This window comes from Equus asinus, chromosome X, assembly GCF_041296235.1.
Source record: "Equus asinus isolate D_3611 breed Donkey chromosome X, EquAss-T2T_v2, whole genome shotgun sequence".
NCBI classification, from domain to species: Eukaryota; Metazoa; Chordata; class Mammalia; order Perissodactyla; family Equidae; genus Equus; species Equus asinus.
In genome coordinates, this window is record NC_091820.1 from 56,822,612 (window position 1) to 56,840,907 (window position 18,296).

The 18,296-nt window shown below is 39.3% G+C and overlaps 1 protein-coding gene across 9 annotated transcripts in view; it reads left to right on the top strand.

The window, feature by feature from the left end:
* The window catches only part of TAF1 (TATA-box binding protein associated factor 1), a 71,504-nt gene that overhangs the window by 50,463 nt on the left and 2,745 nt on the right, over window positions 1–18,296 (top strand). For 4 of the 9 annotated variants that reach the window (XM_070502032.1, XM_070502038.1, XM_070502031.1 and 1 more), the window contains exons 33-38: window positions 9,895–9,962; window positions 10,295–10,411; window positions 14,280–14,405; window positions 15,202–15,303; window positions 15,572–15,728; window positions 16,338–16,515. In XM_070502032.1, the coding sequence (XP_070358133.1) occupies window positions 9,895–9,962; window positions 10,295–10,411; window positions 14,280–14,405; window positions 15,202–15,303; window positions 15,572–15,728; window positions 16,338–16,515 (748 nt within the window). Of the gene's footprint in view, window positions 1–9,894; window positions 9,963–10,294; window positions 10,412–14,279; window positions 14,406–15,201; window positions 15,304–15,571; window positions 15,729–16,337; window positions 17,181–18,296 lie in introns of those variants that run through there. The other 5 variants (XM_070502035.1, XM_070502040.1, XM_070502034.1 and 2 more) reach the window with 2 other exon arrangements.

Sequence of the window (18,296 nt, forward strand, 5' to 3'; positions counted from 1 at the left end):
GGCAATAGTTGTTAGCTAAGGTGCCAATCTTTAAAAAAAAAAAAAAATCTTCCAATATATCACTAAAGCCCTCATGTTTTACCTAGATTATTACAATAAATAGTCACCTGGCCAATATCCCAGCCTCTAGACTTACCTCTCTCTCTCTCTCTTTTTTTTTAAAGAAGATTGGCACCTGAGCTAAGAACTGTTGCCAATCTTTTTTTTTTCCTTTCTGCTTTTTCTCCCCAAATTCCCCAAGTACATAGTTGTATATTTTAGTGTGGGTCCTTCTAGTTGTGGCACGTGGGACGCCGCCTCACCGTGGCCTGATGAGTGGTGCCATGTCCGTGCCCAGGATCCAAACCAGCGAGACCCCAGGCTGCCGAAGTGGAGCACGTGAACTTAACCACTCAGCCACGGGGCCGGCCCCTAGACTTACCTCTTTTCAACCTGTCATTCACATTCCTGTCAGATAGATCTCTTTTTTAAAAAATAAAAAAATAATTCATACTTCTTATAGAAAGGTCACAAGGTCAAGTTAGAAATATATAAACTCAAAAATTAAAGCTTCTACCTACCTTCCCACCCCTATCTCCCATAGTTTCATTCCCCAGAGGTAACAGTTTGGTGTTACCTTCCATACTTTTTTCTCTACTTGCACAAAACATGTTTAATAATTATACATAAATAGTTTTTAAAATTTTTTCTTTTTTAACAAAAATTGCCATTTTTATAGATAATTATTCTGTAATTTTCTCTCTTTGCTCTTGAATATATCCTGATCCTCTTTTTAAAACTTGTGTTTTGAAATTATTACAGACTCAAGAAATTACAAAAATAGTACAGAGTCCTGTATACCCTTCACCAGCTTCCTTCAATGGTGACATCTTACATAACTGTAGTTCAATATCAAAACCAGGAAATTGAGGGCTGGCCCTGTGGCATAGTGGTTAAGTTTGTGCACTCTGCTTCAGCGGCCCAGGGTTTGCTGGTTCGGGTCCCAGGCACGGACCTGCACACCACTCATCAAGCCATGCTGTGGCAGGCGTCCCACATATAAAGTAGAGGAAGATGGGCAGGGATGTTAGTTCAGGGCCAGTCTTCCCCAGCAAAAAAAAAAGGAGGCTTGGTGGCAGATGTTAGCTCAGGGCTAATCTTCCTCAAAAAAACAAAAAAGAAATTGATGTTGATACATTACCATTAACTGGATTACAGACCTTACTCAGTTTGCACCTTTAAAAAAAAATCTATATTCATTTGTGTGTGTGTCCATGTATAGTTTTATGCAGTTTTATGCCATCATGTAACCACCACCACAATCAAGATGTAGAACTGCTCTATCACCACAGAACTCCCTCATGCTCCTTCTTTGTATCCGCATCCCCCCCCCCCCACATGCACCCACCACTATCCTTGTTCCCTGGCAACCACTTATCTGTTCTCCATGCCTGTAGTTTTGACATTTGAGCGTGTTATATATAGAATAATACAGTATTTTTGAGATTGACTTCTTTCACTGAGCATAATTCTCTTGAGATCCATGCAAATTGTTAAAAGTATCAATTAATAATTAATAATTAAATTTTTTAAAGATTGGCACCTTAGCTGACAACTGTTGCCAATCTTCTTTTTTTTTATTCTTCTCCCCAAAACCCCCCAGTACATAGTTGAGTAGTGTTCCATTGTACCAGAGTTTGCACAACCATTCACTCATCGAAGAACATTCAGGTTTTCAGTATTTTGCTATTATGAATAAAGCTGCTGTGAACATTTGTGTACGTGGTTTTGTGTGAATATAAATTTTCATTTCTCTGGGCTAATGCCCAAGAGTATGATGGTAAACATATGTTTAGTTTTATAAAAAACTACCATACTCTTTTCCAGAGTGCCTGTACCATTCTGTATTCCCACCAACAGTGTGTAAAATTGTAGCTGTTCTTTATTGGATTGTTGATTTACTTTGCATTTGTCTAATGGCTATTGATGTTAAACATCTTTCCACGTGCTTATTTGCCATCCATATATTTTCTTTGGTGAAGTGTCTCTTTCTTTGCCCCAGTTTTAATTGCATTGTTTTCTTATTATTAATGAGTTTTGAGGGTTCTTTATATTGTTCTAGGTATGCATCCTTTATTAGATATATGATTTACAAAGATGTTCTCCCAGTCTGTATCTTGACTTTTCAGTCTCTTGACGGTATCTTTGGAAGAGCAGAAATGTTTAATTTTGATGAAGTCCAACTTATCAATTTTCGCTTTTATGGATTGTGCTTCTGGTATATCTCTACAAAGTATTTGTTTTCTCTTATATTTTCTTTTAAAAGTTTATAGTTTTAGTGTTTTATGTTTAAATCTATGATCCATTTTGAGTTCATTTTTGTACAGTGTGAGGTTTGTGTTGAGGCTCTTTTTTTGCCTAGGATGTCCAGTTGTTCCGTTATCATTTGTTGAGAAGACTATCCCTACTCCATTGAATTGCTTTGAGCACCTTTGTCAAAAATCAGTTGATTGTGTGGGTCTATTTCTCGGTTTATTTTGGTCCATGAATCTATGTATCTATCCCTCTGCACACTACTGTGATTACTGTAGCTCTGTAGTAAGTCTTATCAGGTAGAGTGATTCCCCTCACTTTATTCTTTTTCTAAATTGTTTTCTTATTCTTTTGCCTTTCCACATAAATTTTAGAGGAATCGTGTTTATGTCTACAAAACAGTGTTGTCAGTATTTTGATAAGAATTGAGTTAAAAGTAAGTTTGGGGAGAATTAATGTCTTACTGATCCTGTTCTGTTGTTAGTACATACAGATCTCTGTCATTCTTTTAAATGTATTCCATAGCATAGATATATGTACCATAATTTATTTAACCATTCCTCTCTTGGGCATTTAAAGTATTTCTATAATGTTGGCTTGCAAGCAGCTTTTCACTGTTTTTGTATTTCATTGATATCATTGCACATTTGTGGGAATATTTGCATAGGGAGTTTTGATAGATGTTCTGAAATTGTATTCCAAAAGGTTGTATCTGTTTATAGTAACAATAACAATGAGGGAGAATGCCTGTTTTCCTACAGTGTCTCCAACACTGGGAATTATCAGTGCTTAAAACTCCTTGCCGATTGGTTTGGCCCCGTGGCCAAGTAAAGTTCACGCTCTGCTTCGGCAGCCCAGGATTTCACCGGTTCAGATCCTGAGCGCGGACATGGTACCACTCATCAGGCCATCCTGAGGCGGGTCCCACATGCCACAACTAGAAAGACCCACAACTAAAAAATGTACAACTATGTACTGGGGGGATTTGGGGAGAAAAAGCAGAAGAAAACAAAACCTTTGCCAATCAAATTATTTCTGTAAAATTCAAGTATGTAACTTAAACCAGAATTTTCCATCATAAAAAATTATGTGCGCACTTAAGGAAATCAAACCATACAGAATTGTATAAAGTGAAAAGGAAAAATCTCTGTGTCCTTCCCCTCCTCCCATCCCATTCTCTCGAGCAGCCAGTGTCAGGTTTGGTGTGAAGCATTCTGGACCTTTTTCTATACATACCGTATACTTTTTCTTTTTGGACAAATGATATCATATATTTACATTCTGTTCTACACTTTTTTTTTTACTTGACAATATGTTATGGACAATTTTTCATTCTTATAAGTATGTGATCTTTAAGTAAAATCTGTTCATATATGACTGAAAAGGGCAGGAGAGTTAAAAGTCATTATGAATGTTTCTGAAAAAATGTCTAGGTTAGATTTCCACTTTGTTTTTAAAAATACTGTGGCTGAAGTAGAGGGAGATTGCCCAGTGGTAATTGTCATTTGACATTTCATTTCTATGAGAATACTGCTTTGTTGTTCAAGAATTCAATTTCTGCTTAAATTTGATAGAGAATAAACATATGATGTCCATAACCCTACTAGCCCTCTTCTCTTATGTACTGTATTGAGCTAGTAGCCAGTAATATAGCAATCTGGTATAAGGCAGCATCTCACCAAAAGTCCCATGCTTGTGGTGAGTGAGATAGTATAATATGCCAGTAAACAAATATGCACCAGAAAATATTAAGGGTATGACAAAGTCCACATTTAAAAAAATATCATTTGGGAAAATAAAGATTTTTATTTATTAAAAGAAAAAGGAGATACAGAACCTAAGTGCCCATCAACTGATGATTGGATAAAGAAGATATGGTGTGTATGTATACAATGGAATACTACTCAGCTGTAAAAAAGGACAAAATAGTCCCATTTACAACAACATGGATGGACCTTGAGGGTATTATGTTAAGTGAAATAAACCAGATGGAGAAAGACTAACTCTGTATGACTCCACTTACAGGTGAAGTTAAACATGTAGACAAAGAGAACTGATTGGTCGTTACCAGGGGAAAGGGGGTGTGGGGGTGGGCACAAAGGGTGAAGTGGTGCACCTACAACATGACTGACAATAATGTACAACTGAAATTTCACGAGGTTGTAAACTATCATAATCTGAATAAAAAGTAAAAGAAAAAAAAGAGATACAGAAAAATAGGCTTGCTTTCAGCCCTAGAATTTCTGTAATGTATTTTCAAGGCAACTTGGTGGTGCCAAGAGAAACAAAAGAAAACCCTACCATGAGGGATATAAATCTGTTAACTTCTCTCATGTTTATTCTATATAAGCTATTGTAGTTGGTATCATGTAGAGTGGCCTAAGAGTATAGAAAGAAAAATGGGCACAGGGAGACTTAGTGGCCTGAATCAAATAAGTGATTGCTGTAAGCTCCATGAAGGCGGGAACCATGTCTATATTATATTCCTAGTGCTTATGATAGTAGACACTCAGTAAATATCTGTTGAATGAACTAATGGCCAAAGATAAAGGTGCAATACCAGGAAAGAGGGGAGAGTGGTGCTGTGGAAGCTACAGGATTAGAGAATTTCAAGGAAGAAAAAGTGAATGTCTGTTGCAAATATAAAATAGGGCTTCTAAGGGGCCGGCCTGGTGGTGCAGTGATTAAGTTCAGGCACGTTCTGCTTCGGCGGCCTGGGGTTCACTGGTTCGGATCCTGGGTGCAGACCTACGCACTACTTGTCAAGCCACGCTCTGGCAGGTGTCCCACATATAAAGTAGAGGAAGATGGGCACGGATGTTAGCTCAGGGCCAGTCTTTCTCAGCAAAAAGAAGAGGATCGGTGGCAGATGTTAGCTCGGCTAATCTCCCTCAAAAAAACAAACGAAACAGGGCTTCTAATATCAAGTCTGAAAGCTGCTCACTGGATTTGGCAGTTAGCGTATCACTGTTGACTTGATGAGAACATTTTCAGTGAAGTTCTTTAACACTTCCTCACTCTCAGAGACAGCTGATACTTTCTCTACAGTCCCCTGGTACTTTGTGCATTATCGAAGTTATGAGTTTGTGTGTCTGTGACCATGAAGGGCATCAAGGACAAGGACCTGTCTCTTGTTTTCTTTTTTGTTTGTTTGTTCTGCTTTGTTTTTTATTTTTTATCTTTGTATTACCAGAGCCTGGCACTGTACCTGGCTTATAGTAAGTGCTTAAAAATGAAGAGTCAAGCCCAATTATAAATTTTATTCTATGAGAAAAGGTGTTTTGAAGTGTCTATATTGTTATTTTTCTAATTGTTGTACAGATATGAGATGAGTGTATTTAGCCAATGCTATGTATATATATTTTTTTAAGTTGCTAAATGGAATGTTTTCATTTGGGAAAAAAAGAAGCATTTTCAGGTTCTTTGGGGCTTTGCATCAGGTGAGTCCTGAATGTAAATCCTCCCCTTGCCCAGTGAGATTTGTTACCCCATTTCCCTCTGGATAGTTTCTGTCTGCTTGAGTTTCTAGTCCAGATTCTGAATGAGGTTCTGTTACTCTGGTTTGAGAGATCAAACCTCTTATCTTGGAAACTCAGCATCTTAATTTGCATTTGATCTGCATTCTACATAATGTAAAGAACCTAGCTACAGTCTGAAAGATTAGATTCACTTCTCTTTTTACCCTTTCTGGACGAGTTTGAGATAAATATCTAAAAATTGGGAAAGCCCAAGCTCATCTCTTTGGGATCTGTGGATTATGCATAGTTGAATCTAATAATTCTAATTTCTTTAGGAATTAGCTGTGCAGATTTTTTCCTTTCTTTTTTTTCTCTTTTTAAATCTGGCACTGATTTTTTAAAAAAAACTTTCTACTGCTACTGAGATTCTATTTTATTTTTTAATTTTAATGGTTCACATTAACACATGCACATCCCCCTACACAGTTCGCTGTCAAGATAATAATTTATGCTTGTTTTGGCGGAGCACTCATTTTTTTAGGAGGAAGGTTATTTTTAGTATTTGTGGAAAGGTTCTCAAAGGAAATGTGAGCTTAGAATAAGTGATCACAAACCTCCTCCTCTCCTTGGTTGTTTAAGGACTGCTCACCAACGTGAGTGATATTTTCCTCTGAAACTTTTTAGATAGCAGTAATACTTATTTTCCCTAAATTAACTTAGAAATGACAAAAAGAAGTTTCCTAATTTGGGTGGAGTATCAACTTTCCAAAGCTGTCATTGAAATTACCACTATTTAAGGACATCTGGATTTGAATTAGATGTGATATTCTGTAGTCTGCTGCCAGTCCTTTTTTAGAATGAGGCAAAGTATAAATAAATATATTTCTTTGACAAGGTATTTGCAGTTGCTTTGCCATGATTTAATGAGGAGAGAGAGAAAAAGCAAAATATATTCAGAAAAACATTCTTTTTTGTAAGTGGGTAGCTTATTCTCCCATAGGGCCCAGTGATAATTCACAGATGGCTTTATCTTTCATATTCATTAATGTGTCATTCTGGAAATTACTTTATAAATTAATTCTGACTTTCTGTATAGTAATCCTTTAGGGACTGGGAAATTGGACTTCAGTTTCTCCTTACTCTTTTTTCCCACACAATAGCCCCAGCACCTTAATTATTCCCACAGAGGCCCTGTCATCTTTGTATGTCTCTTCACCGGACTCCTCTTTGCTTCCTAAGCTGTGAAACCTGAAGCTGATCTTCTTAACTTCTAGTAAGCTCCTGATTGCTGCAAAATATAGAGCAATATTTTTAGCTTTATGGAGGTGGTTATGGACCCTTTTGAGAGTCTGATGAAAAACCACGGATCTTTTACCCCCCCAAAAATGTATATTACATGCAGAGTTTTGTTTGAAGTTTCAGGAGGTTCGTGGATCTCTCATTACCACTCCATTCAAGAATCCCTGGGATAGGTAGGGAGAAGAAAACATCTGGGTATTTTGTTCCTTTTTTGGTGGTGTTAACAGTGGTTTTACAGCTCCACCACCATCTTGCATCAAAAATACTTTAATACTACTTTGCATATAGTAGAGTAATAAATAGCTGAAACCCTTGTAACTCTTGAGAGCATGGACTGTCAAACCTGAAAAGAGACACAAAGAGACACAGCTAGGAATCAAAATACATAGACAAGTGTGTCAGCTATGTAAATAATTGTATTTTTTTATGTTCTGGGGGTATTATTAGTGGGAAGTATAATTATCTCCTTAGTTGTGTGTTGCAAAGAAAATGGGAAGGGAAGAGGTCCCATCTTCAAAATAGTTTAAGGTAAGAGAGAAACTCCGCAAATGTATAAAACTCATTTTTCCCTGTATTATAAATGAGAGCATTGAGATGTTGAAGGGTTGGTTTATGTTTAGGTTTCAAAACCGAAGTAAAGTAAGGGCTGAACTTTTAATCTGTAGGCTGGAATTGTAACCGTGAGGCAGGTCCCTGTAGCTAGAAGAGCCAGTATACTGTAAGACACTAATGTCATACCAGCTCGGAGAAGGAAGCCTATAACCTGTATGCAGCCTGTTTTCTCCAGCTTCATGCATTACTGTCAACATGAAAGGTTGTCTGATAACTTTTGCAGTCTGTCTCCATCAGTATTTTGAGGACCAACCTACTGGTGGCCCTAGGAGATCAGAACTCTAGAAACTTGAGCTGCAGTCTGCTTATTACTCAAGCTATTCTTGATTGTGAGCCAGCTCTAGCTGTCTTTGTATGTGTCCTGAATATCTTGATGGTTGACTTAGTTTTCTTTCTGGCTTATTTGTGTTTGGCACAGTCAGTTTGTGAGAGGACACAGCTTTATTTTATATCTTTTAAAAAAAATAGATGGCCTATACTTGTGAGAGGTTTTAACTGGAAGAGATTTCTTTGTTCATGTAACAGCTTGTGTTATTACAAGCTAGGAGAGTAGGTATGGCATAAAAGCTTCACGTGCACATTTGGTGTATTTTTATCCTTTACATCCTGATAAACAGTAGCTTTAATTGAGGGATCACCTCCTCTGTGAAGCCTTTCCTTATTCCTCTTTTCCTCTTACCTCCCAGAATTGGCCACTTGCCCCTCTGTGCCTCTGCTTCACCCTGTCTGTATTTTTTTCATTGCATTGTATTACCCTATTTGTTTATAGTCTATCTCACTGTACTAGACTATAAGCTTCTTGAGGATATGGTCTATATCTTACTCATTTCAGCATATAATGCCTAGCACATAGAAGGTACTCAAGAATGTTTTATGAATGAATGGTTGAATGAACAGCATATTAAAAGTACTTAAGTACTTTTAAAGTACTTAAGGCAGGGATTAAAAACTCAGATGCCTTCAAAGTACAGGCATAAATGAGTTAAGCAAATCTGCCAGGGTCTATGGTAACCCGGAGAACACATGCCTTATCTAGAAGGGACCCCTGCTACTCAGCTCCAGCTATTGGTACCTTGTGGGAATGCTGACCCTGTGTTGCCACATCTTTTAATTTTTTAAGAGAAGCCAGACATTTGGGGTTCTATATAAAATACCTCGGTTGTTAAATGTCAACTAATTAATATATTTTTTAAACTTTTTATTGAGGTATAATTCACATACAAAAAAGTGTATATATTATGGGTGTACAGCTCATCCATTCTTGTAAACTGAACTGATTTTTATGTGGGCCAAACAAAACTGGATTGACCTGCAAGTCACCAGTTTGCAGCTGGTGACAAAGGCCATATAGGGAACTGTATGGTTAAGAATCATCTAGTAGTAAAAGTATCTTAAAGAGACACATCAGCCAAATGCAATATGTGGACTTTATTTGGATTATGATTCAAATAAATCAAATGTAAGAGAACATGCATGAAACAGTTGGGGAAATTTGAATGTTGACTGGCTATTTAATAATATTAAAGGATTATTGCTAATTATTTTAGATGTAATATAGTTGGTTGGTTTGGTTGTGGTTTTTTTTTATAGACTTTATTTTTTAGAGCAGTTTAGAGCAAAATTGAGTGGAAGTTACAGAGAGTTTCCATATACCATGTGCCTGTATGCATGCATAGCCTCCCCCATTATCAATATCCCTCACCAGAGTGGTAAATTTGTTAGAATTGATGAACCTGAATTGACACATCATTATTACCCAAAGCACATAGTTTACCGCAGGGTAACAACTCTTGGTGTTGTACATTCTATGAGTTTAGACAAATGTATAATGACATGTATCCATCATTATAGTATCATACATAGTTATTTTTTAAAAGAGTCTTTAAAGATGCATACTGGACAATTTATGGATGAAATGAAATGAAGCTGGAGTTTGCTTCAAAATAATTATGGAGGAGTGTAAAAGTTGAGGTTTAAATGAAACAAGATTGACCGTGTGTTGGTAATCGTTGAAGCTGGGTAATGGATACATGGGAGTTCATTATATTAATATGTGTCTATTTTTGTATATGTTTGAAAATTTTCACCTCTAAAAGTAGAGCAAGAGTCCAAGTTAAAGCTGAAGCATGATTTTGTGGGTCTAGGAAAATGGAACACCCCTGCTGGTGACAGAATGTAAATTTCTGGAACTGACGTTTGCAAAGGTAATGGTATTTTCTTTTTTCATTTATAGGGCCTGAGAGTCAGTATACTAAGACTGCCCAGGAGATTGTGAATGTCTGTTACCAGACGTTGACTGAGGTAGGTGGTAAAGAGGAGGTCCCCTTGGGATCTAGCTTTCTGAAATCCCTTTGTTTTGGGTGAGAAGGCCTTCCCTGCCTCTCCTGTTTTAAAATGTACCATCTCACCCTCCACCCTCAGCCCGCATCCCTTATTTCCTTTCCTGCTTTATTTCCTACCTAGCACTAAATGTTTCTAAAAAACTATTAATTATTTATTTCAATTATTATATGTGTCCTGCCACTAGAATAGAAGCTTCGTGAAGACAGGCATTTTTATCCGTTGTTTACTTTTGTATCCCCAGTGCTTAAAACACATGTTGAATGACTTCACTAATTTTCTTTATTTCTCAGTATGATGAGCATTTGACTCAACTTGAGAAGGATATTTGTACAGCTAAGGAAGCAGCTTTGGAGGAAGCAGAATTAGAAAGCTTGGACCCAATGACCCCAGGGCCTTACACACCTCAGGTAAGTCTGAGGACTAGGAACCTCTTTTTACAGTTTTCTTATTGGTTTGGGAAATTGGGAGCATGTTAACAGATGTATTTACTGAGATACCCTTCTTCTCTGTCCTTCCTCTTTATATGCCTTTCGTGTGCTTTCTTGTCTTCTCAAAGGCTAAGGTGAGTGAGGGCCATGGGTCTTGGTGGCCTTGTTGAATCCAGAAGAGGCAGGTGTGGGATGAATGAGTGGGGTGGAGTGTTAGTTGTTTAGGCAGTATTTAGGAATACCAGGTTTTTGACTGATAGGGCCAGAGGCATCCTCTTGAGGCCTTGGAGCTCCCTTACCCATGAATTGGGGCTCTAGGAATCCCTGGAGTATAGACTTCTCCATTATAGACATGGGCCACGTTGTTCCTGTGCCCTGTAGATGGCCTGACTCCTCGTCTCAGAGGTATCTCAGTGTAGCTCAGGTGTCACCCATTTTCCTCGATTGATTCCCCCTCCTCGTAAATGAAGACAGGTAATATTTATAATGTTCTTAAATTCACATGTCAAAAGACTAGAGAGCAGGATTAATAAGAAATTTTTAGTCTTTCTGACCCTCGAATATACTAAGAGGATATTTCATCTATGCTAAACTCTTAGAGGGCTGGCATATTTGAAGAATAGGACTTACCAGTCTGTGTTGGAGGCACAATGGTAAAGTGGAAAGTACGTGACGTTGGCATAAAACAGGCAATAGGCCCGGGTTTGAATCTTAGCTCTGCCTCTCTTGCTTTGTGAACTTGGGAAGTAACTTAACCTCTCTAACTCAGTTTCTTTTTCTCTAAAATGAACTTGTCAAGATTGTTGTAAACATTAAATGAGTTCATTTGCCTGGCACATAGTAGACATTTAGTAAGTGTTTGTTTCCTTATTTGTATGAAAGTTGTCTACAAAGTTCTCAGGGGCCCTTTCAAATTTAACCAAATATTTTGGTGTAAAATTCTCCCAATTCCAACTGGAAAACGTTTTCATTCTACTCAGGTGTCACTCTGAACTAAATGCAGCCTCTGTGATCTCTGTTGGCCTGTTGCTGTCTGTCTTGTTCATGCCCTCTCCCTATCTATCTTTTACTCTCTTTCACCCCAGAACCTAGGTTACTGAGGGGCCAAGTATAAAGAATCCTAAGATACTTCTTCCAGGCCCAGAACAAGGAAAGGCTCTTGGAGTATGTGGGCAGATTGGGTCAAGGGGGCTTGGGTGAATGATGTTGCCCAGGAAGGCCCTATTTGCTAATAGGCCCACAGCTTCCACAAGGCCCTTTCTGGTAAGTTAAAACCTAGGTTTTAGCCATCCTACGCCAGGAGAATCTAGCCACTGAGTGGCACGTGGTTTGCTCTAGTCTATGACAGCCTAAGCGTGGTGCAATGGTGAGTCAAAGCCTTAGACCCAAAAGTCATCTTCCTTTCTTCCCTACCCCTCCGACACCATCTCAAAGGGCTGAGGAAAACCTGGCAACTGTGCTCCCTCTTGAGCAGTAGCTGTTTGGTGCAGTTAGAGGGTTTCCTAGACATTTCCAGAAGAGCAAGATGTAGAGTAGTGCCTCTTCGTTATTCCACTTCACCCTCTCATTGTTGTCTTCCCTCACATATACGCATTTTAAAATAGTAAGCCCAATTCATTACCTCTTAACTTGCGGAAGATGCACGTGAGTGATTGTCCTTACTCATTACTACTCTTAAGCTCATTGTTATTAAAGAGTGTTTGCGTAAGTTTAACTTGTCATAATATGGTTCTGGTTGTATAGAAACACAGCAGTAATCACACTTTACTTCCAACTCTAAATGGTGCTGCAGTAGTCCCCGCTTATCTGCAGGGGATACGTTCCAAGACCCCTGGTGGGTGCCTGGAACTGCAGATAGTACTGAACCCTATATATACTATGCTTTTTCCTATACTAAGCTTTTAGCACACAGAGTGGCCATAACTTTTGCAGTTTGAGGTGCAACAGCAAAATTAGCACAAATTTCTTTTTCATCGTCCCAATTTCACAGATAGAAGATTTCTTCTTACTGTAGATCTCTTAGCAACCTCAGCCTACGATTTTTTTCTTTCCTTATTAAGTCGAGAACTTTCACATTTTCACTTAAAGGAGGCACCATAAGGCTTCTCTTTGGCATATCTGAATTGCCAGCATCACTACTCTTGCACTTTGGGGCCACTGTTAAGTAAAATAAGGGTTACTTGAACACAAACTCTGTGATACCGTGACAGTTGATCTGATAACCAAGATGGCTACTAAGTGACTAATGAGCGGATGGTGTACACAGTGTGGATCCGCTGGACAAAGGGATGATCCATGTCCCAGGTGGGAGGGAGCGGGACAGCAGGAGATTTCATCACGCTACTCAGGATGGCATACAATTTAAAACTTATGAATTGTTTATTTCTGGAGTTTTCCATTTAGTATTTTCAGACTACGATTGACCATGAGTAACTGAAACTGCAGAAAACGAAGCTGCAGATAAGTGGGGACTACTGTCCTCAATGTATTTTCACTTAACAATTTCCACCTAGCTTATATTGCATCATACATTCAGCTTATCACTTTAGCCAAAACTGCTCACTTTCCAGTTTCCCACATGGCCTTTTATTCCCTGATTTTCACTTCTCTAGTTTCAAAACTAGTTTATCTGCTCAGTAAAGCTTTGATTTGTTTTGCCTCTCTTTCTCCAAAACCCTCTTCTTAATTAGCCTTGCTTGTTTGCTTTAAAAAAAAATAAAAAGTAACACGTGGATTTTTTGTTGGTGAAAGTAACATGTTCATTGTGAAAAATTGGAAAATATAAAGAAGAAATAAGTTACTTAAAATCAAGTCCACCACTCAGAAAGAACCAACCGCTGTGAACATTTTGATGTTTCTTTCAAATCTGTGAGATTTGTGTGTGTGTATGCGTGCATTTATAGATGCACTTTTAAAGTGAAATTGGTCAGTATGATTTTGTCTTGTTTTCACTTCACATTATGAACATTTCATTTCATTAAAGAGTCTGAAAAACATGATTTTTTAATAGCTACATAATATTTCTGCCCTTAGCCGGCTTTTTAGAGAACTCTTTCCTCCTTCTCCAGCATGTTCTTTATTAGTCCCTCCTGCCCTCCTGTCACTGAACAGTCCATTTGCTAAATCCTTACTCTCTTTAGGAGAGGGAAGAGGGAAGGGATCTATAATTTATTGACTACCAGGCATTGAGTAAGGAGCTTACACATATCTCTTAATTCTCCCAACAACCTTGTGAGGTGGACATTATCATCCATGTTTTACAGTTGAGGAAACCAAGGCTTAGAGAGACTAAGTAATTTGTTAAAGTTACTCAACTAGCAAGTGGTGGAGCTAGGACTCAAACCCAGGGCAGTTTACTCCAAAGCCCATGGTTTTTCACCACACCATTTTGCCTCATAGCATCCTCTGATGAGTTCATAAGCTGTTAAGCCATTCCATGCTCTTGTTGGAATTGAAATTCTTTTATTCCATTTCCTATTAGATGTCTCTAAACCAAATAATCAAAATAGCACTGCTGTGAAGCCCTGGGCCTAAACACAATAAGACAAGGCTTAGAAGAGTTAGGTTATTGACCAGAAAAGCTGTTAGGACGTAGAGTTGTCCCATAGCTTTGATACTTTTCTGCTTCAGGCTTCTGATCATATGCATCAGATGCCTCTCTGCTAGAATAAACAACATTTATAAGATACTGAAAAACCTGTCCGTAAAGCTGTGTCAAACTGTGTTTTCTCTTTAAATGGATTGCTCTGCATGACCTTTTTCTGCAGTGAATGCGCTAAAAGGGAGTTCTCTGTATTTCTTACTCCCTTTCCTAAATAGAAGCTAAGTTATGTGATTTGTGCCACAGCCTCCTGATTTGTATGATACCAACACATCCCTCAGTATGTCTCGAGATGCCTCTGTATTTCAAGATGAGAGCAATATGTCTGTCCTGGATATTCCCACTGCCACTCCAGAAAAGCAGGTGGCACAGGTAGGAGGTTTTGTTTTCTCTTTGTGAGATTGGTGGCATGCTTTGAGGTGGGGAGTGGGGAAGTGGTGGTGTGATAGGACATGTGTCAAGGATAATTGGACCCCGTGGCCCTGGGAATGAAGGCTTAGAAATATGATTTCAAGGTGGGATGGTGACAGGTCACATGACTGGCATTGTCTTGTGTCTGTCCCCATGGGCAGAGTCAGGCTCAGCAGAACTTCAGGGAAGGCACAGTGTGCAAAGTGTATGAGGCATCAGAGCAACCTGACAGGTGACTAGAAAGACCAACTGCATTCAGAGACAGAGTTCAAAAAAATTGCCCTGCTGCTTTGCTGTATGTATGTTAGACTCTAAATTAAAATTATTTATAAAATAAAAGTTTTTAATTAGCCTTTTCTAGAGGTATCAGAAGGTACTCCTGATTTGAAGCCAGAAATCCTATCAGCTGACCTCAGTCGGGGTTCCACTGGGAAGTGCAAAACTCAGGAGGGTTTTTCTATCCTAAAGAGTCGAACACAAGCTAAGGAAAGCTTGGGTTAGAAAGGAAGAGTCTCCTTGTGATGCTACAGGAAGAGTAGACCAAGGACCTTCCCGTTCTTTGTTTTTTCCCCTACCCATGATTTCCAAAGAATGAATGGGGAAAAATGCACATGCTTTGAGCTGTGTAAACAGCACCCACCAGCTGTGGAGTTGGCTGGGCTATCAGGGAGGAGCATCCGTCCTGGGTAAGAGCCTTTGGTTAACTCCTCCTACAGGCACGTCCCTCAATGATGTGCTATTTGTGTTCCTTACTCAGATGCGGCAGGGCCGAGGTAGGCTGGGCGAGGAAGACTCTGATGTAGATATTGAAGGGTATGATGATGAGGAGGAGGATGGGAAACCTAAGACTCCAGCCCCAGTGAGTATGCTTACAGAAAGCTTATGGTTACATTATACCCTTATGTGATAGGAGCCCGAGCAGTACAGGGCAGACCAAATCCCAAGGCAATATCAGAGGGCTTCCATAGTGAGGCCCAATCTGACTTTAATCATTGGAACCAGCAAAATGACTCTATCTACCAAAATTACTTAACTTCTTGTGAGGCAGCAAGTGGGGGGCTAGTGGTGGCTTCTGATCTCTTACTTGATCTACTGATGGGATTTTGACCCCAACTGGTCTTATTTAGGAAGGTGAAGATGCAGATGGTGATCTTGCAGACGAAGAGGAAGGAACTGTGCAACAGCCTCAAGCAAGTGTCCTGTATGAGGATTTGCTTATGTCTGAAGGAGAAGATGATGAGGAAGATGCTGGGAGTGATGAAGAAGGAGATAATCCTTTCTCTGGTAAGCCTTGCTTCTTTGCTTCTGTTCCTATGTAGCTCACCATAGCACCCTCAGGACTAGATAGGAAGCTCTTGGCTGTGTATGCTGTTACCAGAAGCTCCTGTTTTATTGGAGTCCCATTAACCAACCTCAGAGTACTGAGCACTCACTCATAGGATGATCAAATTCAGTAGCCTTAGAGGAAGTGAAGAAATAGAATACAGGAGGTGCAAAAGATAACAGTGGAAAAGGTAATGCCCAGGTAGCAGCTGTGATTTGAATACTTGAGAAAGATGAGAAAGAAGTATATGTGGCAATAGGAAAGGAAAATTAACAAAAAAGATCCTGCTTTGGGATGTTCTGTAGATTGATGGCAGTGACAGGGAAAAAGTACAGGAGGAGATGATAGGAAAAAAAGCAAATAGATTGGACTGAGATGGAAAAAGGAAGTAGTTATTGTATTCAGTTTCCATACTACAGCTCTCACCAGTGTTGACCCAAGGCACCCCTCTGACGTGAGGAGTCCAGGCAAGGTGCCTGTGTAGATGTGTGAGAGTAACTAGCTTTGGAAGACCCAGCCGAAGATGTTAACTCTGTCAAGCTTATCACAGGATTTGTCTTTTTTCACAGCTATCCAGCTGAGTGAAAGTGGAAGTGACTCTGATGTGGGATCTGGTGGGATAAGACCCAAACAGCCCCGCATGCTTCAGGAGAACACAAGGATGGGCATGGAAAATGAAGAAAGCATGATGTCCTATGAGGGAGACGGTGGGGAGGCTTCTCATGGTTTGGAGGATAGCAACATCAGGTAATCGGCAGCAACATGCTACAGGGCTGTGGCATCAGTGCCCAGCTATGATGTCAGAGGGCCCAGCATCAGATTACTTTCATCCATCAAACATTTCCTGAGCACCTACTAGGGCCAGGCACTGTGCTAGGCCCTTGGGGGTACAGAGGAGCAAGACATATCCTGCCTTTGAGGAGCTCACAGTCTAGTGGAAGAGACTGATACAAATAAAGTCATTACAAATACAGTGTGATAAGTGCTATAGCATAAGTTAAGTACAAAGTGCCAAGTCACCACTGAGGAGGGAGTGTCTCTCACTCTGCTTGGAGTAATCAGGGAAAGTTTCACAGACAAGGGAACATTTGAACTGGGCCTTACAGGATGAATAGGAGTCTACTAAGTGTATAAGTGGCAGCAGGTGAGGAGATCCTTAGAGATGGAATAATATGTTCAAAGGCACACAAATATAACAAAGTATGTTCCAGAGCAAAGGGGGCTTGTTGGGAGTTGTGGCTCCAGAAGTAGCAAGGGATTATATTGTATAGGACCTTAAATGGCATGTGAAAACATTTGGATTTCGGGTAATGGGAATCATCACTTTTAAGGAAAAGGAAGTAACATCAGATGTGCATGTTAAATAATTCTAGGGCAATGATAAGGGTCTCAACTGAGACCTATTAGGAGTGGGGGAAAAGGAAGGGACATACTCAAGAGCTATTTAGACAGTAGATCAATTGGATTTAGGGGATAAGGAGATCAGATACATAATGAGTGGGAACACCAGGATAGAAAAGAGGAAGAACAGGTGTTAGATGGAATAGGAAAGGAGGAAAAAAAACGAATTTGTCTTTGGACATGTTGGATTTAAGGTACATATGTTACATCTAGCCAAAGGTATCCAGTAAGCAGTTAGACTCTTTATTTATTCATTCAGCAAATATTTATCACAAGTACAAAAGCAACTAAGGTATGGTCCCTTCCTTCAAGGAGTTCAGTCTAGTGGAAACCTAAAACAGGTATACAGATGATCATGAAAAGTGCTGTGATGGGCAGGCACTAGATTTTTCTGGGAGTTGGGTAGGAGTGGGGTAGGGGAGCTGGTTAGAGAAGGAAACTGAGCTGAGTCATAATAGGAATTAGCTAGATGAAGAAGAAGGCAAAGGCACTCGAGAGAGCAGGAACAATGTGTATGAAATCACAGAGGCATGAAACGCTTCTCGAGAATGCAAGTTCAGTGTGGCTGGAGCTTTTGATCCGTGATCCATGTGATAGAGACAATTTAAAGAGGTAGGTAAGGACCAAATCATGAAGGGCCTGAAAGTTTGGGCAGACATTGAATGAGAGTAGTGTGATCAGATTGACATTTTGGAAAGGTTGTCCTGTGCCCCAAAAGAAAAATGGGCAAAAGACATGAGTTAACAATTCACAAAAGAAATGCAAATGGCCAATAAATATATGGAAAAATAACTTCCCTAAGAATCAAGCAAATGCCATTTTTTACCTATAAGATCAACACAGATGAAAATGAGTGATAATGCCCAGTGTTCGAAAAGGTGATTCTCAAACAACTGGTGGTAATGTAAATTGATAAAATGGGGTGGGTGAGAGAGGTATAGCAGCTTATTATTATAAATCAAAAACTTAAAAATGTGCATTCCCCTTGGCCCCAAAATTCCATGTCTAGGAAATTATTCTATGGGAAAAATAAAACACCTTCATCAAGATGTTTGTACAAGGATGTTTATCACAGCATTGTTTCTAATAGTGGGAAAATCGGAGATAGTTTAAATGTCCTAGTGAGA